This window comes from Agelaius phoeniceus, chromosome 8 (genome assembly GCF_051311805.1).
Source record: "Agelaius phoeniceus isolate bAgePho1 chromosome 8, bAgePho1.hap1, whole genome shotgun sequence".
Classification (NCBI taxonomy): Eukaryota; Metazoa; Chordata; class Aves; order Passeriformes; family Icteridae; genus Agelaius; species Agelaius phoeniceus.
The window spans coordinates 10,050,478-10,073,283 of NC_135272.1; the positions used below are offsets into that span (position 1 = coordinate 10,050,478).

Consider the following 22,806-nt stretch of genomic DNA (forward strand, 5'->3'; position numbering starts at 1 on the left):
AAGGAGCTGCTGCCCAGTGTGGGGTGAGGTGGGAGGGATGGATTATGGGCTGTAATCCATTCAGGGACCTCGTGGGCACCCCGAGAGCCCCGCACGGTACCTGAGCTGTGGCCAAGGCTCCCGTCCTCCCCTGTCAGCAGCCACTGCTGCCCGTGTCACAGGCACAAAGAGAGAACAACAGCGTGGCAAAGGAGCCTGAGCCTCTCCTCTCTGCTCCTCTCCCTCCAGTGGGGCAACACAGCCCTGGGGATGGACCAGGGGATGCTCCTTCCCTGCCAGCACCACCTTGGCACCACACATCCCTCCCTAAGCTCTCTGCACCCTGTCACAGACATCTTTTATGAAAAATCTTTTCTTTAGGATTTTTCTTCTTGAGAAGCTGAGAGGCCTCAGGAACAAAATGTAAACATTGATTATCTGCTGCTGTGGAATGCAACAAGTAGATCTGTGATTAGTCCATGTTAGATGTTTCTAATTAATGGCCAATCACAGCCCAGCTATCTCAAGCAGAGAGTCTGAGCCACAAGCCTTTGTTATCATTCCTTCTGATTCTATTCTTAGCCAGCCTTCTGACAAAATCCTTTCTTCTATTCTTTTAGTATAGTTTTAATGTAATATACATCATAAAATAATAAATCAAGCCTTCTGAAACATGGAGTCAGATCCTCATCTCTTCCCTCAACCTGAGACCCCTGTGAACACGGTCACAGCACCCCCTGCCCCAGCCAGCAGCACAGGGCACATCAGAGCAGCAGGAAACTCATCCCTGCGTGCTCCTGCCCTCCATGGCACATCCCAGTAGCCACAGGTGCCACAAGCTCAGTGCCAGGGCCCAATGTCCAAGCAATGCTCAGTGGGGATGCTGCAGGGCAAGCACACAGCCCTCTCTGTGATGCCTCAGAGGATGCTGGCACAAACCCCACCAGCCTCATCCCCACTCCTGCAGGGCTCCAGACCAATGTCCTCCTCAGACCAGAGGAAAACTCACCAGCCAGGGGTACCATGTCCAGCACAAATGTGTTCAGAGGGCAGCTCCACCTGGCAGGCTGTGCTTTTGCTGTCTCTGTGCACCCCAAGATGCATAGCAGGAGTGTAACTCCAGCTCTGGCACCTTTAGGCCATTTCCCCCCTCTCTAACAATCCTTTCTGCTCTGTTTCAAATCCACTTGCACCAGAAACTTCTTCCTAGCATCTCCAGCTTGCCTTGCCTTGCTCCCTGCCTGCTTTCTCACCAGCTTCTGCCAAACCAGGAGAAACATCTCTGGAGCAGCCACACACCACTGCCAGGAGCCAGACCAGAAGGGTGCAGAGAAATAAAATATAAAACAAAATCAGAGTCTAGTAGCCATAACACACAGTTTCACCCTTCTCCCACCCCAGGGGAGGCACGGAGCTGACAGGGACAAGGGCCACTTACGCCAAGGCAAAAGCCACCAGCGCTCCCACCACCACGATGAAATCCAGGATGTTCCAGAGGTCTCGGAAGTAGGAGCCATCCTGCAGGATCAAGCCCTGATCAATCATCTGGAGGGGAGATACAGAGAGAAGAACAGGCAGGGGATGAGCAGCTCAGACTCCAAGCTGGGGGACAGGGACACTGCAGACACATCCCAGTGTCCTGGGTGTAGGACTTGGTATTTTGTGGAAGCCTCAGGGCTGATAAAGGAGGTGCTGAGCACTCTGGACCAGCACTGCTGAGAACCAGACTTTAAGGTCACCACCTTCTAAACTGAGGACCAGAACTGCAGGACTGAGCTATTTCCCAGGGATGCTGCATCCTGTCAGGGCTCTTACCTTGATCACCATCTCGAAGGTGAAGACACCGGTGAAGACGTAGTCAAAATACCTCAGCACCTGCAGACAGAGGGCACAGGTGCTCTGCAGCTGCTGCTGAGCAAACTGTGCCCACCCAGACACCCAGCTACAGCAGCTTGCCTGGCTCAGGGGCAAAATGGGGTTGGTTTGCTTCTCCCAAACCCAGCCTCGTCCCTAAGAGTTCAGGACAGCCCCAAACCCAGCTTGTGCAGGCAGGAGGGAACCATTCCCCATGCAAATGGGTTGGAAATTATGCTGCTAGCCAGGATCACCTGCCCCACACCAGTACCAGCATCTCCTCAGTCCATTCCACTTTACAGCTGACCAGGCATCCTGGTCTCCCCTCAGGCTCTAAACCCCACATGGGGGAAGCTGGGAGTGACCCCCACAGTTCACAATGGAAGGTGATGGGGCAGAAATCAGATTCCACAGCACAATGCATGTGCCACCATGGGCTGCCCTGATCCTACAGAGCTCAAACCCTGCAGGAGCTCTGCCTGCGCTGGTTGGGGGGCAGGAGGGGGTTGCAATCACTTTGTTACGGTCGGAGTTGGTGAGGACGGGATCCTCGGCGGCGAGGGCGATGCTGCTGGCAGCGATCACCAGCAGGATGCACATCTCGAAGTAGCGCAGGTTCACGATGTAGTGGCAGGCCCTCCTCACCCTGCAGGGACACAGCCCACACCCCAGCTGTGAGCCCCTGGCAGGACACAGCCACAGCCCTTGTGCAAACCCGCCCCATGATGCCGTCTTCCAGGGTGGGGAGATGGGCAACAAAGCCTGAGGAGCAGAAGAAGGGAGCCCAAGGGGTGTTTGGACTTGTTGGTCCCTCTTCTCAGCTGTCTCAGCCCACAGCCTGGCAGGGAGAGTCCCCAGGAAATTGGGGTGCTTACTCTTCCAGGCTGCTGGGTCTGGGGAAGAGCTACAGAGCAGCAGAAACTGCAGGTAAATATAACAAACAATGAATAAAAGTTCCCAGTTTAGAAATCTGCAGTTGGGAGAGAGCCATGAGCCATGCCACAGAGGGAGAGCTATATGGGGCTTGGGGAACTCCATGCTTATCAAGCCTGTTTGGGAGACACTCAGCTCCCTTCTCACAGGGATTCCCTGGTTTTGGTGATGTCTGGGGGTCCTTCCCCTTGCAGCCCTCCCCAGCCCCAGAGTGAAAAACGTCTCACGGGTTGGTGGTGCTGAAGATAAACATGGAGCTGTGTGGCACCATGGCTTTGCCCGTCTCGCTCTTTTCCTTCTTCCTCTTCTTCTTCTCCATTTCTTCCTCATCCTCTTTGGTCTCAGCCTCCTTTAAGGGGCTGGCTTCGCCGTCTGTCTTGTTGCTAACTGCAGGAAAGCGAGAGCCTTTGCCCGACCTTGCACCCAGACAACACCCGGGGTGTCCCTGCCACCCCCCCTCTGAATTCCTGCTCTGAATCCCTGTGCTGTCACAGGGAGAGGGACTAGGCAGGAAGCAAACACACCAGCTGCTGGCATGGAGCAGATAAAATGGGTTTAACAAGGCCAGTTTTCACCTTGCTGGGTAATTAATAACGCTGTTTAAAGCAGCTCACCTTGACAGCCAGGATGCTGCTAAGGGGTTTGAGTGACAGTGAGCTGCCGGAGGCTACAGATGTTCCAGGAAAAACAGGGAATGCCAGAGTTTTGCCCAGGCAGAGAGGAAGGGGAAGTGATGGATAGGATGAAGGGGTGGATGGGAAGAGGTGAGAAAGGGACACGGGCCCCAAGGGATGCTGGCGCATCCGGGTTTGGGCTCCCCTGCAAAACTGGGGTGAGGTGCTGCAAGGAGCAGCACGGAGATCCCCCAGCTGATGGATGTGGACAGGAAAAGCCACACAAGCGGCTTTCCACCCCCACAGGGTCCCCAAGGGCTGGGAGAGGGGCTCAGGAAAGAGAGAGGGGTCCTCACTCTGTACCACAGCGGAGTCGTGCACATCGATCATGATGGCCGTGCTCTCGGTGGCCTTCTCGGTGTTGGGGGTGATGGAGGACAGGTCGGGCTCGCTGCGGCTCACGCTGCGGCTGGGCTCCAGCAGCGCCTGCTCGCTCGTGTCCGGGCTGCTGCACTCCTGCTCTGTCAGCGTGCCCGTCCTCCCCTGGGACAGCTCGGCTGCCACGTGTGGGGGGCTGCCCCTCTTGGTGGTGCCAATCAGATCGGCGTCGCCAGCAGGGACCCCGTTTGTCCTGCAGAAGGGACAGGGCAAAAAAGGAGGTGTGAGAAGATATGGGGGCAGGAGATGGAGAGAATACAAGGAGCTGTGGGGATGCCCTCTGAGGAGCTGTGCAAGATGCCCTCTGCAGGTACCAACCTGATGGACTCTCCGCTCGCCTCTGGCTCCCCTGGAATCAGCGCCTCTGCCGCAGCCACGTCCCCGCGCCGGTCCCCATCCTGTGTCCCCTCGGCAGTGCTGGCCTCCTCCAGCCCCATCTCCTGGCTGGCTGAGCGGCTCCCCAAGATGCCAGCCGTGTCCTTGCCCTCCATGCGGGCTCTGCGGTGCCGGCTGCGCCGCTGGCTCTGCCTCATCCTCGCCCTATCCTCCATGCTGCCTCCTGCCCCGTCCTGTTCTCCTGGCTCACAGTTCCCGTGGCAAGATTTCTGCTGCCACATGTCCCGCTTGGCCCGGGGCGATGTCCTCTCCTCCCCACCGCCAGGGTTGGCCCCTGGCACCGGCTGCTCGGGTCCCTCGCGCTCTGCTTTGCCCTGCTCCTCAGCGCATTTCTCCAAGGTGACACCTTCCCCGGGTCTCTTCCTGCGGAAGATGCTGGCGTGGGGGTTGATGAGGGGCGGCTCATCCTTGTTGATGCCTTCCTGGCTGGACATCTGCATGTGCCGGCGCAGCTGGCTGGTGCGCTGCTCCCACACCGACATGTGGTGCCTCCGCCGCCGCTCCCGCCTGCAACGGGGCACGGCCAGGGGTCACCATCCCGGCTGCCCTCAGCGTCCCCCCGCTGAAACACCCACCCTGGAGCTCATCTGGGAATCCCAGGCACAAGGAAGCACCACCGCCGGGCTTACAGGCTCAGTGGTGTGCCATTGAGAATTAGATATTTTCTTGTAGGTAGAGGCTCAGTAGGAGTACGAAAACATAGTCTTGGATTATCGCTACTGCTACCTCTAGGATAGTTAGTAAGAAGAGAACTAGTAAGGTTAGGAGTGAAACTGCTGGTATTGTGGAGAACAGGGCTGTTGTGGCTGTAGATATGAGTTGGATAAGAAGGTGGCCTGCTGTGAGGTTGGCTGTTAGGCGTACACCCAGCACTAATGGGCGAATAAGTAGACTTGTCTCAATTAGGATTAGGGCGGGGATTAGTGAGGTGGGGGTGCCTTCTGGTAGGAGGTGGCCTAGTGAAGCAGAGGGTTGGTTTCGCAGTCCTGTTAGGAGGGTGGCTAGTCATAGGGGGAAGGTTAGGGCCAAGTTTATAGATAGTTGGGTGGTTCATCAGTGTCCCTCTGGTGCTGGGAGTGTGCTTGTGTCCCTTCAGAAAGCATCAGACTGATGGATGACCAGCCCCAGCAGCCTCGCTGCTGCCCTGAAGCTTTCAGGCAGCACGTCCAGCTTCTGGGAGCAGCCAGCATCCTGGTTTGCCCATCCCAGACAGGCAGAGACCACCTTCCCCTTGAGTGACTGCCTGGGGACACCTTAAATATGGGCCAAGCCCTCTTGCTGCACACAGGGACCTTTCCTCGCCTCTCTCCCAGCACATCCCAGGTAGAAAGCCAGCCCTGAGTCTGGAGGAGCAGTGATTTTGAGGGGAAGGAGCTGCACTGGGCTTCTGGGCTACACCACCAAACCTTTGCAGCGTGGTGCAACAACAGCCTGGAGAAGACAAGACGTGCCCTTCCCGACACCCCCGTGGCACAGGGAGAACACCCAGGAGCACAGACGGGCACGGGCACTGCTCACACCCCACTGCAAACCCACGGGCAGCGAGCCACGGGCAGAGAGCCACGGGCGGGCACCGGCACCGCGCACGGGGATCCGCACACGGGGATCCGCACACAGCGGGGAAAACGGGGCACACGGATACAGCACACACACACACACAATGAATCCCCACTCCCGAGGGGAGCAGGGCGTGCCCCGGCCCCGCGGACGGACGCACAGACAGCACAGGAGGCACAGACGGACACGCGCCCCCGCCGCCCACATACAGGTGGCTGCTGCGTGGCTCCCACATCGACATGTGGTGTCTCCTCCGCCTGTCTCTTCTGCGGAGGAAAAACAAACGGGTTCAATCCCCTCCTTCCGCTCGTGTGGGCAGCGCACAGAGCTGTCCCCCCTCCCTGGGCAGGGCTCATCCTGGCCCTGGGCGTCCATGGTGAGCCCCTACGGGCACGCTGGGCAGGGGCTGGCACACTCACGCTGGCACTCTGCTCCCTGGGAGCCTTCCCCGTGCCAGTGCAGGCTGCAGTCCTTCAGAACCTCCGAGACATCCTTGGGTACATGACCGCTGTCTCAAACTGCTCCAAATTCACTTCTCCCAAGAAACATGAAGCAATTGGAAAGAGGGAGCAATGCATCAGGCCAGCCCTGAGATGTTCAGAGCCACCACCATGAGCTGCTGCTGCCCTGGGAGCACAGAGGGGAATGTGAACTTCCCCAGCAAACACAAGGCACAAGGCCAGGTTGAGATGCCACAGAGCTGCTGTCACCTGAGCAGCCCCCACACAGAGTAAGTTAACAAGGCTGGCAGGGTGAGATTCCAGGCTTTAACCTTTGCCTCAGCATAGAAAGGATTCAGATACACACAGCTCCAAGAACTCTGCCCTGAGAATATGCAATCATAGAAACACAGAACAAACATCCTGAGCTCAAAGGGACCCACAAGGATCATTCAATGCAGCTCCCAGCCCTGCACAGGACAACCCCAGGAATGCCACCATGTGCCTGAGAGCACTGTCCAAGTGCTTCTTGAGCTCTGGCAGGCTCACTTCCCAACAGTTTGAAGGCATTCCCCCTTGTCCTATCATTTATCAAAAAACCACCTTGTCAGAAATCCCTCTTCAGCCCTCTCAAGGTGCTCCAAGCTCTCCAGGCTTAACAACCTCAGCCCTCCCAGTTCACAGCAGAACTGCTCCAGTCATGCCAGTGCTTATGGTCTCTGTGGACCCCCGTGCATGGGAAGGCCTCAGTGCCACGCTGGAGGCAGGGCTGGAGCTGCCAGCACCCACAGCATCCCCACCATGAGCTGCAGAGCCTCCAGACACACCCACGCAGCACGTCCGGCACCAATGCATGCCAGTGCATTGTTCAACACACGCAGTGCCCACCTGGCAGCCCCGAGCCAGCTGCACCCAGCTGTGAAAACACAGAGCTCCCACACCATCCCTGGTCATGAGGGAACACCCATCCATGCCCACACTGCCAGCAGGAATGCCCGTGCCAGCCTGCATGCAGCAGGTACCCACGGGGAAATGGAGCCACCAAAGGCAGGGCCCGGCTCTGAGCTCCCATCTGGGCCAGCTCTGCTCTGCCCTGGCCACCACTCTGTGGTCCCTCCACAAGCTCAGCACCACCAAAAGCACACCAAACTTGAGGCTGACTACATCATCAAGCCTAACCCGTGGCATCTACTGCCTGGGCCTGACCCCAATCCATCCTGGTGAGTGGAAGGAGCTGGAGAAAAGCCCCATGAATATCAATAGCTCCCCTTCAATGCCACCAGAACAACAAGGAAAGGTTGAAAAGATTTTTTTTCCCAACCAGCTCTGTCTGGCAATGACTAGAGAGCTCTATCAGGGATGTGCAGTGTGGGCAAATCCTTTACTGCCCTAATATATTCCATCTCCCCCTCTTCCTCTCTCCTATCTGTCCATTCCTCAGCCTCTCCCGCAGCCTAAAGCTCTCTATTCCCTCACTTTATCCAACACATTCCCACTGGTATCCAGAAACAGAGCCAGCATACAGACTCCACCACCTCTCCCCTAAACCCCCTAGTACTTGGGCAGACAGATTTATTACAAACACCCCACCAGCCCCAGTCCAGGGTAAAATCTGTGGCTGCTGGGGGGATCAGGCAGGTCTTACAAGCACACCCCATTCCTGCTGCCCCTAAAACCAGCATCCCACAGCATCCCACCTCTGCCAAACCAGGGAGGCTGCCTCTGACCCCCCCCCCCAGATCAGCACTCTTCTGAAGATAGCAGTTTCTCTCAGCAAATCTGCAAGAGATTCTGCCTTGTACAAGCTTGGCTGGGTTTCAAGGCATAACGAAACCTAAAATTCCTTGGGAAGGGATTCTATAAAAAAAAAGAAAAAAAAAGAGGGGGAAAAAAATAAAATAATCCCTTCAGCTGTACTGAAATGTACTGTTTTGGGAAACAAATCAAAACGCCTCGTTCCAATGTTGACTTTGAAAGTTTTATGTGATTTAGACCATATGACACCGCAAAATAAAGAGAAAAAAGGCAGCTAGGAAGGAAAAAACAGAAATTTCTCCTGCTGAAATGCAGAGACAAGGCTTCTTAACACCATGCTGGAGGTTTATGTGGTTTGGGGCTTTTTTTTTCTCACCCAAATCAAATTTTTGAACAATCAAACATGGTTTCACAGACCCGTTCCATCTTTCCTAACTGCATTGGCTCCCAAGGAAGGAGCCCGAGGGAGATTTGTGACACCACTGCTCCCTTCTCCCCCAGCCCTGGCTGCTCTCCTGCAGCTCTGCCATGAAGAAACACTCCCCAGGAACAAATATCACCCCTCCTCAAGAATAACTTGAGATACCGTCCTCCTCCCCCAGCCTCCTACCATCAGCCCTGAGTGCTTGAGCTCTATATTTGGGGCAGAAAGCCTCTTTTAGCATATTTTTGCCATGCCCAAGCACTGAGGCTGCAGCTTGGTGTAGAGGGTGGCAACTTCAGGAGCTCCCTGGAGAGCTGTCACCTCTCCAAAAGCACTGCTGCTCATGGGGAGCACACTCCTAGACCACCATCCATCTTCAGGAAGATGCCCAGAGAGGGACTCACCCATGTGGGGACCCCTTTTTTCTTATTGGCAGCCCCCCCAACCAGGCAGACCAGGCTGTGCTGCAGCTCTGTGCCCTCCTGAGCCTTGCTGGGCTCAGTGGGGGTCACCAGGAGGGTGTTGGGGAGTCACTCACTCGATAGCAGGCATGTTTGGGGCAGACATGGGGCTGACTTCTTTGGCTTTCTGCAAGGCGTGCTTCTGGTTAAAGGCCTCCTCTTCCTCCTGCTCGTCCTGCAGAGACAAGAGGGGCATTGCTCAGTGGGGTGTTGGGGTTCTGAGGGAAAGCTCAGCCACTGGGAGCAGTGAGGGATGTGCAGGGCAACCCTTGATGCCAAGGCTTGAGGGATTGAGCGGGATCTGTACTTCTGATGCCTTGGAGTGGCTGCCTAGAACAAGGTTAAGAGGATAAAGTGGGAATTTATTAAAGGCCCTCAATAGGTACACTTTGGGCAGCCAAAGGCCTCACAGAGCAGCTACACCCAGGATGGACAATGGTCCAGCCATTTTTCAGACAATTATAAGTTTGGTCCATTCACATATCAGGGGTTAATCCTCCAATGACAGCTTCAGGTAATGAAGTCATATTCCCCCAGTTTGCTCCCCTCCAGTTCACTTTTGTTTACACTTTTTGGAGCCTGAGGTTGTGGGGTGTCCTTGAGTTTCAGGCCCAGAGGGATTGTTTTGTCTGACCAAAATGTGAAGACAGCAGCTGACACTCTGTATGGAGTTTAGAGTTATACACTAAAGCAGTACAGGATTTGAAAAATATAAAATTTTAAGGCATTACTTCCAAAGACACTTTATTTCCCTTGTGCTGTGGAGATGCAGGTTCCCCTCTACACCAGATCTTCCCCAAGGCATCAGGGCTGCTCAAAAAAGTGAACCCAGCCCACTCCAGGCAAGAGCTGGGCTGAGCACGGTGGAACAACCCCAGACAGCACAGACCAGCTCAGCCCTCCCTCCTTCACAGCCACAGGGGCCAGACAGGCATCCCTCAAACGGAGTGGGAGGTAAGGCATCCATGAATGACCCCGGCAGAGCCCGGATTGCTTTAATGAGTACGGTTGTGTCTCCTGAGCAAGGAATGTCATTAGGAGTCATTAGCGAGCATTCAGCCTTTTCAAAAACTCAGCGCTCTCTTAATTGATGCTGCTGATACCCGTGGGGCTCCCCTGGAGGTGCCATCTGCACCCTCCCACCGTGGGAGGACCCCTGCACACAGCCCTCAGGCAAACCATGCCCCCTTTGGGGTCAGATTTACACCTGCATGGAAGCCTCCCAGTGAGCCCCAGGGACGTGAGCAATAGCACGGGCTCCACAAAAGTCTGGGCAACACAGGATCACTGGTTTGCTCCAAAGAGTGGACACGACACTTGCAGCTCCCTCCTGCTCACCACTATCCAGATGGTGACCCAACAATTTTGAGTTCCACAAATATTCCCCAGCATGGTCTTAAAAGCAGCTGAGCAGCAGCCTAAATTGCATCTTAAACCACATCTGCTGCCCACATCTGTGGGCAAATGGGGAATAAATATTGACACCACTGGAAAATGCTTCCCATTCCACATGTCCAGAGTGCTCGGGCAGGTAAGAGTCCCCACATCAGGTCTCACCCAAGAGATGGGGGTTATCTCCATCTGACTGATGGCAAACAGGACTGGGGAGTTTAAATGGAGAAATAAAGCCATACTTAAAGTGTGGGTGTTCCTGGAAAGAGCAGCAGGTTTAAACATTCTCCTAAATCAAAGCCTAAATGGCTTTGCCCCCACTCTGTCCCCAGGAGAAGAAGAAGGAGCAGCAGGAACGTACCTTGGTGAGCTCCTGGGCGTTGGCCAGGTTGTCCACGGCGATGGCCAAGAAGACGTTCAGCAGAGTATCTGAGAGCAGCTAAGGATGCACAAGCCGTGTGTTAAGGACATGTGTATCTGCAGCTCCCAAGGAGCCCAGCCAAAGGCACAACTCCTCACCCATCCCACAGCCCCCAGTGCCCCTCCCCACAGCTCCTTCTCTGCCCTTGGGGCACCCACAGGGGTGTGGTGGGTGTCCCTCAGCTGGGAGGGGAAGGACGTTTCTATGAGGAACGTTTGAAGGAGCTGGCTATAAACCTGGAGAAGAGGAGGCTCAGAGGTGACCTTATTGCTCTCTACACCTTCCTGAAGGGAGGCTGGAGACAGCTGGGGTTGGTCTCTTTCTCCAGGCAGCACTCACAGAACCAGAGGACACAGGCTCAAGCTATGGCAGGGAAGGGATAGGTTGGATATAAGGAAAAAGGTTTTCACAGAAAGAATAATAAAGTACTGGAATGCTCTTCCCAGGGAGGTGGTAGAATCACCATCTCTGGATGTGTTTAAAAACAGACTGGACATGGCACTTGGTGCTACAGTCTGGTTGAGGTGTTGGGGCATAGGTTGGACTCCATGATCTTGGAGGTCTCTTCCAACCTCATTATTCTGTGATTCTGTGTGATTCTGTGAAGGGGATGCCCCCAGAGAGGGTGAGGAGGTGGGGTTGTCAGCATGGAAAGCCCAGCAGCCAGTAGTGGATACAGTTCCCAAACAAGGTGAGGACAATGAAGTAGATGGAGGACCACATCCCTGAGCGCACGCCTCCCTGGGAGCGGATGCCGTTGTACATCACCTCGTTCCAGTCCTCGCCCGTCAGGATCTGCGGGGACACCAGGCAGCAGCTCTGTCACCTGCACTGCCCATCCCCTGCACATCTGTGCCACCAGGTACAGGGACCCCCTGCACTGGATAACCCAGCTCTGCAGCACCTGAGGGACATCCCACTGCACACTGATGGGGATTCAAAGCCTCCTCGGAAGAGTTTTGGAACTCTTCACCTTCTGTAACAGAGGTGGAAGAGTTTCCACCTCCTTCCATCCACTTTGTTGTGCAGAAGAGGGAGGAAGCAACAGCTGATAGAGGGGAGCTTGTTTGGTGTAAAGAGCCCTTCCCAGCCATGGGGGAGAAACCAGGTGGTGCCAAGTCCCTTTGCTTGGGTCTCCTGGCAGCCCAGCTCCTACCTGAAACACTGTCATGATGGCTGCAGGGAAGGTGTCAAAGTTGGCCGAGGGAGTCCCATCCATGAAGTTAAATCTGCAAAGGGAACCAGGTGGGTGAAATACCAAGGTCACCAAACCCCTGACTGCTGCTGTGTTACCAGTTCTCTTGTGTTTAGGAGGACCTTTCCCCACTCTAGGAAGGTCTCCTGAGCATTTGGTACCAGAAGCCAGAAGGTCTCCTGGCTAGAAGAACCCACAGGGCCCAAAGGCAGCCCTCGAGCAGGGATTTTTGTGTGGGAGGACACTGAGGGGGAAGGTACAGTCTTGCTGGGCCCCTGTGGAGGGTGTCATCACTTGCCTTTAACACCAAGAAACTCCTGTTTCTCAGCCTTGAAATGACATACCTGCCTCCGAACAGCTGCATTCCCAGCAGGGCAAAGACTACAATGAAGAGGAAGAGGAGGAAGAGCAGACTGATAATAGATTTCATGGAGCTCATCAGCGAGACCACTAAATTCCTCAGGGATGCCCAGTACCTAGAAAACAGATATTGCTGGAGCACTGCCAGTGATGCTGGAGAGCAGGAGGGACTGGATCTGGGCTGCAGCCACAGTCTGAGGGTAACAGGCACTGATGGTGGGTACGCACTTGGTTATTTTAAATATCCTCAGGAGACGAAGAGCTCGTAGGACACTGATCCCAAAAGAGGTTCCTGGTCTGAATATAGCCCAAACCACTTCGAAGATGCTTCCCACTGTGACCTGAGAAGCAGACACAGCCACAAGTCAAAGACTCAGGATGAGCTGCTGCAGGGAATCTTAACATCCCCAAAGATGAGGCACCCACCACCCCATCCAGGACCTGGTGTCTCAGGCTGTCCTGGCAGAAAGTGCTCCCTGCCCACTGTGAGGGTCATCCCAATCTCCCCCTTGGAGTCTTACATTGCAGAGCCCTGCCAAACATCTTTCCCCACACCCCCAGCATCCTTGGGGCCGCTCACCCCACAGTCGAAGCAGTTGAAGGAAGAATGGAAGTAAAGGCGTGGCCCCATCCCGTACATCTTTAAGGACATCTCCAGAAGGAAGAGCCCAAGAAACAGGAACTCTGCATAGTCTGGAAGACAAAACCCAAGCATGCTGGAGGCACTGAGGTGTGTGGAGCATGCTGCTTGCACCCACCAGCTGAGCATCCAGCACACCACAGAGATGGGACAAGTCAAGGACCAGGCTGCATCCCCAAACTCTCAGGGTTTGGGATGAGGGAATTTGACCTGTGAGGAGCAAAACCTCTGTATGTAACAGAGCATCAGGCACATGAGTTAATCATTCAGAGAAGAGGCACCAGTGTCCCAGGGGATTGAGAGGACCAAACACAGCCAGCACAGAGCAGTGCAGCTCTTTGGCATTAAACCTACAAAGGCATCAATGACATGAGACTGGAGGGGAATATTATCAACCTGGATTAAAATCATTGCATGGCTGGAATTTGGCCAGGGAAACAGAGCCAAACAGCCAAGAGCCAGTGAAAAGCCTTTCCAGCTATTTCATGAACATTTAGCAGGCAAGAGCCTGGCTCTTCACTTTTCCCAGAAGATGCTTCTCACCATGACCAGCTGCCACACCACACTGCAGCGTGCTGGAAGCCCGGCAGGCCTGAGCCTACTGCTGCAGATTTGCATAGAGCTGGGGCTTGTCAGGGCCATTTTCAAGGTGAGGAAGAATAACACATCTGAGAAAGCAGCATTGTCCCCAGTGCAGCAGCTCAGGAGTGACACATGTCACTCCTGAGTGACATGGGGGCTGACCATGCTGCTCTGCAGTAGCCCACACTGCAGTGTCCTTTAAAGACACTACACCTTAAAGATGTAGTGTCCTTAAAGATGCAGTGCTTCCGAGACCTGACCTTGTGCCCTGGCCCATGCTGGGCTCAGGGAGGCTCCACAACTGGGAATCTCCAAGCCTGGGATTCCCTCACCGTGCTCTGCCACAAGGATTGTAACCAGGGTGTCCTGCCATGACCGGTCCCATCCCTGCAAATTTACAATAATTTTACACCTTTCCAGCAATGGCTTGTGCACATTCAAAGGTGTTTCTCCAGCAAGCTTTCCATCACCACTGTTCACAATTTTGGGATAATCTCCACTGAGACTGGCAGTGTTTCTCTCTCATGACAAACACATCAGACCTGAAGGACACAGAGCCAGCACAACTCCTCCGTGTTTGCTCACAAGGCTGAGACATCCCTCAGTGGCCATGGAGCCAAGGGCAAAGCTGAATTAAACACTTCTACATGGTCATTTGTTATCAACAATGGATGGAGCTGAGGTTATTCCCCACCCAGCTCCCCACCAGCATGACTGTGGCGGGACTCATCCCTGTGTGCCTCAAGGCAAGCAGTGAGGGCGTGCTGCAACGCTCTCCCACCCACACCAAGGCCAGGCACTCACAGAGGAAGTGGGTGAGCCAGGCTGGCTGGTTGTGATGGACGATGGCCACGCAGGCAGTGTTGAGAGCCACCAGGCTCAGGACGATCCAGTAGAAGACCTGGGATTTGACCATGTGGCGCACGGAGATGCGCAGCAGCCGCTCCTTGTGCCGTAAGTAGGAGGCACCGTCCACCCTGGCACCTTTGAGGCCAGAGTGACTCGAGGGGTTGCCTAAAGGAAAAAAGAAAGGGAACAAGGAGTTGGATGCTCCAGCCTCTCCTGTGATATGAGATAGGACATTGCTCACAGACATTGCTCTTATGGGGCACAACTCATCCGGGGAATTTTTATGTGGCAGCATCTTTAGCAGCATCTCTGCTGCTAAGCTAGCAGAGATGTCTGGTTTGTGACACTCTACACGTGATGGGTGGGACTCTGGGAACCCAAGCTGCTGGCAGAGGTTTGGGGGGAGCAAGCTGCAGACTGCACTGACCCAAGGTTGGATGGAGACGTCTCCTCTGCGCCAGCCTCCGCTCACCCACGGAGGAGATGTCGACACAGTGCTCGTCACCCGACATGGCATCCGTGCGGTTCCGCTTGATGGTGGCTCTCCTGAGCACTGGCAAGGCAAGAGGAACAAGTGTTGGAGTCTCAGTGGCCCAACTCTGACCGTAGCCAGACTGTTGGATCAGGACCTGGTGGTCAGAACTCAGGTCTGGTAACAGGACAAAGAGACCCAGTGATGCTAGTCCAGAGCTATCCCTTGTGTGGGATCAGACACGGCATCCGCACTCTCTCAGGAGTTACGGTGCCAATCCACCTCCCCTCACCCCTCTCTTGGGCTGCAGATCCCACTGGGGCCTCCCCATCACAGCTGGAGGGTCTGAGCCTCCAGCTCCAGGTAGGCAGAAGGAAGGGCAGGCAGATTTTAAGGGCATTGCTGGTCTTACCTTCTAAGGCTGAGGTCCCCGAATTTTTGTTCTCTTCAGCCAGCATGACTTCCTCTACGCAAAACACACAGTTCAGCATCAGGAGACAAGGCACTGTCACACATCACTGCCTGGTACTTAAGAACTTCCCCCAGCCCAGAGGCTGGCTCTGCAAACTCTTACCAAGTATTGGTTAAGGGCCCAAAAGCAAATTCTGGAGAGTGACAAGTGTCTGCTACCAAACATCATATCAGAAAAGAGAATTACTTGTGATCAGCCCTTCTCCCTCCACTGCCATTAAGCTCATGAAGGAAGTTGAAAATTGTAGGCAGGTCTGGGGCTCAAGCAACCCAGCCCAGGGCTAAAACTGAGGTCTGGTGCTCAGGAGCCCTTTGAAGACACCCATCTTTTACAAGTCTGAACGCTGGATGAAAGTGTAAATCTTCCCTTCCCAGAGCTGTATGCACTGGCCTCATTCCTAGGAGGAGCAAGCAAGGACATGGACTGTGGCAGTTTGGGAACTAACACCCACGGGCTGTCATGCCTGGTGTCAGGAGGAAGCCTGGAACTTCCACCACCCCCAGCCCAGGTCCAGGAGCCCTGAGGTAGGAACCAGTAAGTTCATCCCCTCCAGATGGCTCCAGGAGGAGATTTAACTGGAAAACCCTTCTCCCTGCTGACTGCTCTTCTTTCCCACTGCCCACCACTGCAGGGGACTCCAGCAAACGCCAGGAGAGAGGAAACCATGGCAGAGCACAGCTGACAGCCCTGTTGCTCACAGCCTCCCTGCAGATGCAGCGTGCTTCATGCACAGAATGTGACAATTTCATGCCACAGAGCATGAGGACTCACCGGAGGCTGGTGATGTCCTTGCCTGCAGCCTGGTGGGACCAAGCTCACCCATGCACTCAGCATCACCTTGAGCACCCTGGACACTTCAGGGCTCAGGGATTCCTTTCCATCCCCACCACCCCACATGAGCAGCAGTGTGCTGCCCCCCCAGATGTCCCCTGGGCACCGTCCTTTACCCGCTTTGTCTATCCACGCCCGGTAGCCGTTGAGCTCCCGCTCGATCTGCTGCTGCCGCCGCAGCTTCATGAAGGCTCGGCGGTTCTCCACGCGCTCTCTCTCTTTGGCAAACTCCCTGGGGAAGGGCAGAAGGGAAGGCTGAGAGCAGGCCCGAGGGGCAGCAGGATGCCCAGGGGGCTGGGGAGCCATGGCACAGGAAGCAGGGACCAAGGTGGGTGTTGGGGACAGGCAGGGGTATCCCCAGCCAATGTGTGGCCAGAGGATGGGTGAATGATCAGGGAGGAGAAAAGCAGCACTGGGTGGATGTGAGCAAACACCCTGCTTGGTTGCTCAGTCCTGCATGCTCCAGCTGGGAGCTGCTGCCACTCAGGGAGGATGATCCCAGTGCCACCCAACTCCAGAGCCAGCTCATCTTCTGTGTGTCCCTTCAGGGAACAAAAGCTGGGCACTGTGAGGAGGCACTGAGGGGATGGAGAAGGGAAGGTCCCGTCCCTTCCTTTCACCTCCTTCTCTGAACCCCTTTTGTTTCCAGCCTCTCCTTGGAGTATTTTCCTGGGACTTGAGACATGGCTGTCCTCCTCTGGATGTCAGGGTCTCACAAGAGCTGTCCAGGTGTGATCACCAGCACAGACTCCCTGCACCTACAGAACTCCATCCCACGCCCTCAGCCCCTTCCCAGTCCCAGGATGCTCCGAGGGAAGCGTGATTACAAAGAGCAAATGGCACTGTTCTCTCTGTGAGAGGAACATCTCTCTCCCCAGAGACCAGCAGCAATCTCAGGCCTCAGAAAAATAAAAACTATTCCAAAGAACGGAAGGAGCTGCTCTGTCTGCTGCGGAGAGCGTTCAAGTGCATTACCCCAGCTGAGCTATTACACCCTGATGCAGTGTGGGCTTTTGCATGTGTGTGTGTGTGAGTGTGTTTGTGTGGAAAGCCCGGAATGTTCCCTGCATCTCTTGTTTAAGATCCCCAGACAATCCAAGCGCTTTTCATTCCACCCCAGGAAGGTGCAGTTTCCTGCCGCTCCGGCATTAAGTGACGAATGACTCCCCCTCCAGCACTGCCTTTCAGACTGAAATGAGACTTTCTTCCTGGGGCAGGGAAGCGGGGCAGGGAAACAAAAGGCAAGGCAGAGAAAAGCAGCCTAAGTGAAGGGAAGGGGGGTGGGAGGAGATGGGGGAGAAGGAAGGACCTCCCCAGCCAGGAGTGAAATGCACTCGCAGTTTTGGGCATGCCATGCCAAAGCACCTCCTTGCTCTAGCTGGAGGAAAAGCAGGAGTATTTTGGCTGTGCAATCACCCCTCACCACCCTTTGTTTGCAAATTTGGGATGTCAAGGAATGAGAAAATGCTGTTTGGAGGCAGAGTCAATGGGGAAGTTTCCTGTCCTCTGATCCTACCAGCTCTGCCCCACAGGCCATAATTCCACGCAGCCTTGGCAGCACTTTTCCCAGACCCCATAAATACCAAATCCTAGAATGACTTGGGTTGGAAGGGGCCTTAAAGACCATCTCATTCCTTGCCATGGACAGGGACACCTTCCACTACCCCAGGCTGCTGAGACTCCCATCCAACCTGGCCTTGAACATTCCAAGGATGGGGAAGCCACAGCTTCTCTGGGCACCCTGTGCCAGGGCCCCACCACCCTCACAGGCAGGAATTTATCCCCAATATCTAATCCAACCCTGCTCTGTGTCACTGGGCAGCCATTCCCCCTTGTCTTATAGCTACATGGCCTTGTCTAAAGTCCCTCTCCAGCTCTCTTGAAGCCTCTTTAGGTCCTGTAAGGAGCTCTAAGGTCTCCCCAGATCTTTCTCCATTCCAGGCTGAACAACCCCAGTGCCACAGACATCTTTTATGAAAAATCCTTTCCTTAGGATTTTTCCTCCTGAGAAGCTGAGAGGCCTCAGGAACAAAATGTAAACATTGATTATCTGCTGCTGTGGAATGCAACAGGTGCATCTGTGATTGGCCCATGTTGGATGTTTCTAATTAATGGCCAATCACAGTGAGCTGGCTTGGGCAGAGAGTCACAAGCCTTTGTTATCATTCCTTCTGATTCTATTCTTAGCTAGCCTTCTGATGAAATCCTTTCTTCTATTCTTTTAGTATAGTTTTAATGTACTATATATCATAAAATAATAAATCAGCCTTCTGAAACATGGAGTCAGATCCTCATCTCTTCCCTCAACCTGAGACCCCTGTGAACACGGTCACACCCCAGCTTTCTCAGCTTGTGTGCAACTGGGAGAACTTGGGAAGCTCCTCCTGATGTGTGTCAGCTGGGAACCTGGCCACTCTCTGCTGCCTCCTGCTTGCTCATCCCTCTGTCCTCCAGCTCCTTCTGCTGCATGGCAAGAGAAACCACCATCGTGTGCCCCCAGTGGAAGCCACCCAGAAGGACCCAAGAGGAGCCTCAGGCCACCTCTTCCTGCAGAGGGGAATGGGGGCATTGGAAAAGGTGCTCATCAAGCAACACTTTCCCCCTTTTCCTGAGGCAGCCCTTCTCCTCTTGGAGCACTAATTTACAGGAGGCTGGTGCCACACACACTCAGGGACAGGGCTCATGCAGCTGTGGCAGTGTCTCCGAGGGAGCCACTTCCCACTCACTTGATCCCTAATGGAGCTTAATTGCTTTTGTCCATTAGAAGGAGGAAAGGGTGGCAGAAAGGGGAGGGGGGGAGAATAAAAAAAAAGTTAATCTCAGTTAATGAATTATTACATTTCAGAGAGACACGTTCCCAAGCAGGGCAGCAGCGGGGGCTGGTGACATCTGAGAGTGGGTAGGCGATGCTGACAGATCAAGGATTGCTCAGAGCCAATTTGCAGCAGCAAATGGGTAGAGATAATACTGTGTGTGAGTGAGAACAGGGCCAGCCATGGTGACTGACAACGCTTGGGAAGGCTCCAAGTCACAGGCAGGGCAGCCTGGCATCGCCCAGAGAGCGGGTGCTGTCTCCCATTGAAGGGTCTGCTCCTGCTCTCTTGGGGTTACATCACCAGGGATGGCCAAATTCTGCCCTGCAAAGAGCCCAGGGCGGTGCTGCCCCGTGGGGTCCCTGCAAGGGGGCTCAGAGCACCCCAGCAGATTGCACAGTCTCCACCTCTGCTTGTCCACCTGGGTCTTCTGGCCCCAAACCCTGATGGCTCCAGCTCAAAAACATCCACCTCTGGCAGCCAAGATCTGTGATGCCAGCCTGGTGTCACTGCACCCCTCACTGCCCACCCAGAGAGCTCTAGAGGGAATTGCTGAAGGCCCTGGTGGGCTTTGGGGGTCCATGTGCCATCTGTCCTTCTGCTCCCAAGGGCATCATTCCCCCACACCCCCTGCCCAGCCTGTTGGGGCAATGGGAGCACAGGTGCTTCACTCTTCCTCTGCCTGCAAATTCTCCTCCACAGCCCCAGCATTTCCCTCGCGTGGCCTGAGAGCATCTCTGCTCCTGGCAGGAGACCCTGGGGGACACCACCATGCTCAGCCACATCCCTCTCCAGGGCCCCCCAGCCACCCTCACACCAGGAAAGAGATTGTTTTAGTCCAATGTTATCTGCTCTAAGGACTGGAAAACCCAAGTCTGCTTTCAATGGGAGAACCACTCATGGAAGCATCCAGCATAAAAATGGGTCCCCTCTTGAAAAAAACAAAACACAAGAAAACAGGGAAAAAACCAAAACAACCAGTTACAGGAAAACCAAGAACCAAAAACAAGTTAAGAGAAAAGAGCGCCACTAAAAACAAGTTAAGAGAAAATAACCACTGCAATCCATTTCTTTTCTACATTTTAGACCATTTTTGAGTTCAAAGCAGGTAAATAGTGCTGGTCACATCAATGTTGTGGCCTCCATGCTTTGAAACAACAAACCATCTATCTTCAAACCCATCAATTCATCACCTCTTGCCTCTATTATAAAGATGATTCCAGCAAACCAGTTATCAAATCAGCCTTAAAACAGCTTGAGGCAGCAGAAAGGACAGGATGGGAATCAGAGAAATACTGGATTACACACTGAGGGTGAGGCAGCAGCACCACTCTGCTATGAAAAAAACCCAGTTATAATGGGATGCATAACAAGAGAGACCATCTGTAAGACATCAGGTAACACCACTGCTCTCCTCAGGTCTTGGCTCATGGCTCCACTTCAGGTCTGAGCACCACAGTCTGAGGAAAAACTGCCTCAGAGCCTCCAGGAGGGTGTCAGAGGTGCTTATGGGACAGAAGTGACAACAGACAGTGTGGCAAACACAGCTGAGGCAGTTGCAAGGGGGAGATCAGATGGTATTTACCCAGAAGGTGTACAGGAACTGAAGTGAGAGTGTTGAACTGACTGAGCAGCCTGTAACCTGAGCTTAAACAGACAGTGACAGCAGCACTGGCACTGCAGACTGGGATTATTGCACTGAACCCACGGCAGAGGCAGCAGCAGAGTATCCAAAAGGCACCAAAACCTCTGCAGGGGAAGGGTGCCTGCTTTGAAGGAGACAACAGGTTTTTCAGCGAGGGTAATTGCTTGATTTAAGTTCACTTGAAGTGCCAGAGTCAGAGAAGATCGAAGGCCAGGCTGGGTGGAGCTCTGAGCAACCTGGTCTGGTTGAAGATGTCCCTGCTCATGGCAGGGGGCTGGACCATGTCACAGACATCTTTTATGGAAAATCCTTTCCTTAGGATTTTTCCTCCTGAGAAGCTGAGAGGCCTCAGGAACAAAATGTAACCAATGGTTATCTGCTGCTGTGGAATGCAACAGGTGCATCTGGGATTGGCCCATGTTGGATGTTTCTAATTAATGGCCAATCACAGTCAGCTGGCTCAGACAGAGAGTCCAAGCCACAAACCTTTGTTATCATTCTTTGCTGTTCTATTCTTAGCCAGCCTTCTGATGAAATCCTTTCTTCTATTCTTTTAGAATATAAGATATATATCATTTTAATATAAGATATATATCATAAAATAATAAATCAAGCCTTCTGAAACATGGAGTCAGATCCTCATCTCTTCCCTCCTCCTAAGACCCCTGTGAACATGGCCACAGGACCTGATGGCCTTTAAAGGTCCCTTCCAACCCAAACCTTTCTCTGATTCCATAACAAAGCTGTGCCATCTCAAGAAGGTCTTCTCTGAACTTGAAGGGACACAAAAAGAAAGGCAACCAGCAGCAGCCCATTTCTTGTACTGCCTGTGCATGAGCTCTGATCAGCCTCATGCAGTGGGGCAGGAGCTCTGTGTCACCAGGGTGTGACAGAGCTGCTGAGGAGAGCACATTTATACAGCACTGGCTGTCACACAAGCTGGGGAGGAGAAAGGTGACAAGCTGTTGGTGACATGGAAGGGTAAAATGGGAAAGAGCTGGGAGATGCCAGCCCTGAGATGACCCATTACATCACTGTCCCTGTTAAGAAGGGGCAGATGCTGATACCTTCTACCTTGTGGAAAGCTTGTGGCTGTCCACCTGGATTTCTCCAAGGCCAAGTGTGCTGATAACAAACTGAGTGGGGAAGTGGGGAATTCAGAAGGGAGAACAATCCTGCAGGAAGACCTGGGCAGGCCGGAAGGGTGGGCTAACGAGAATCTCATGAAGAGAAGCTGTGGCTGCCCCATCCCTGGAAGTGTTCAAGGCTGGATGGGGCTTGGAACAACCTGCTCTAGGGAAAGTGTCCCTCTCCATGGCAGGGCTGGAATGAAATGATCTTTACAAGGTCCTTTCCAACCCAGGCCATTCTCTGATTCAAATGTAAGGTCTTGGACATGGGAAAACAAAATCCAGGAGGGCAGCACAGGATGGGACCTACCCAGCTGGGGAGCAGCTCTGTGGAAAGGGACCTGCAGGTGCCAGGGATGAGCTCAGTATGAGTGAGCAGTGTGCTGCTGCAGCAAAGAAAGCCAGCAGGGTTCTGGGCTGCATCAACCACGGCAGAGAAGAGATGCACAAACATTCTAGCTGTAGACTCTCAGTTTCATCATTTTTCCAAGGATAACACCGCTGAGGTTTGCATCGTTGTCCCACTGCCCAGACAACTCTGCAATGCTGCACCAAAGGCAGCAATAGCACGCTCAGCCCACGCTGCAAAGAAGCTGCAGAAGGGTGGCAGAGGGCCTGGCAGCCCCAGCAGCAAGGAGCAGAGATGGGAGCTCGAGATTGTGCCTCACTCTTATCAGGCAGGGCTGGCATAAGCAGCGCAGCTTCAATGCTTCAAGAGCCCCGGGCTTTGTTCACAATCACTCCCACTGGCTCATGCAGTGCTGGGAAAATGTCACTCCTCCCTTTCCCTCCTATGCTCCAGTTTTTATCCCCTCTGTAAGCAGGGAAGATCTTTATAGTCTCTTTTTGCATGTGACAGCAATCCACAGATGAAAGGTGTGTGGTCAGTGCTGCAGGTGAGATGTAGTATGGAAAGAAAACCCCACTTCAATTTTCAACCTTTCATCACTTTAAACTTCCCAGGAGCTTCCAGCACTCCAGTCAACACCTTCTTCACCCAACAGCAGTGCCCAGCACCCCCTTGCCAGGGTGGAGCTGCTGCTGGAGGAACTGGGCATCTCCAAAGCCATCCGCCGGCTCAAATCTCTGGAGCCACACAATTGCTGCCATCAACCAGGAGGACAGAAATTACCATAATCTGGAACAAACAACT

The 22,806-nt window shown here is 53.9% G+C and overlaps 1 protein-coding gene across 11 annotated transcripts in view; it reads right to left on the bottom strand.

Annotated features, from left to right (window-relative positions):
- CACNA1E (calcium voltage-gated channel subunit alpha1 E) overlaps positions 1-22,806 on the bottom strand; it is a 158,940-nt gene that overhangs the window by 34,782 nt on the left and 101,352 nt on the right. For 7 of the 11 annotated variants that reach the window (XR_013183195.1, XM_077181969.1, XM_077181966.1 and 4 more), the window contains 18 exons: positions 16,182-16,297; positions 15,175-15,228; positions 14,718-14,843; positions 14,246-14,455; positions 12,800-12,912; positions 12,448-12,560; positions 12,204-12,335; positions 11,821-11,893; positions 11,342-11,459; positions 10,605-10,672; positions 8,929-9,026; positions 5,981-6,037; positions 4,137-4,721; positions 3,737-4,011; positions 2,994-3,153; positions 2,350-2,479; positions 1,795-1,854; positions 1,418-1,524 (listed from right to left, as the gene is read on the bottom strand). Coding sequence is in view for 10 of the 11 variants with exons in the window: in XM_077181969.1 (XP_077038084.1) it covers positions 1,418-1,524; positions 1,795-1,854; positions 2,350-2,479; positions 2,994-3,153; positions 3,737-4,011; positions 4,137-4,721; positions 5,981-6,037; positions 8,929-9,026; positions 10,605-10,672; positions 11,342-11,459; positions 11,821-11,893; positions 12,204-12,335; positions 12,448-12,560; positions 12,800-12,912; positions 14,246-14,455; positions 14,718-14,843; positions 15,175-15,228; positions 16,182-16,297 (2,595 nt within the window). In the remaining variant the exon portion in view is untranslated. The remainder of the gene's footprint in view (positions 1-1,417; positions 1,525-1,794; positions 1,855-2,349; positions 2,480-2,993; positions 3,154-3,736; positions 4,012-4,136; positions 4,722-5,980; positions 6,038-8,928; positions 9,027-10,604; positions 10,673-11,341; positions 11,460-11,820; positions 11,894-12,203; positions 12,336-12,447; positions 12,561-12,799; positions 12,913-14,245; positions 14,456-14,717; positions 14,844-15,174; positions 15,229-16,181; positions 16,298-22,806) is intronic. The other 4 variants (XM_077181972.1, XM_077181970.1, XM_077181971.1 and 1 more) reach the window with 1 other exon arrangement.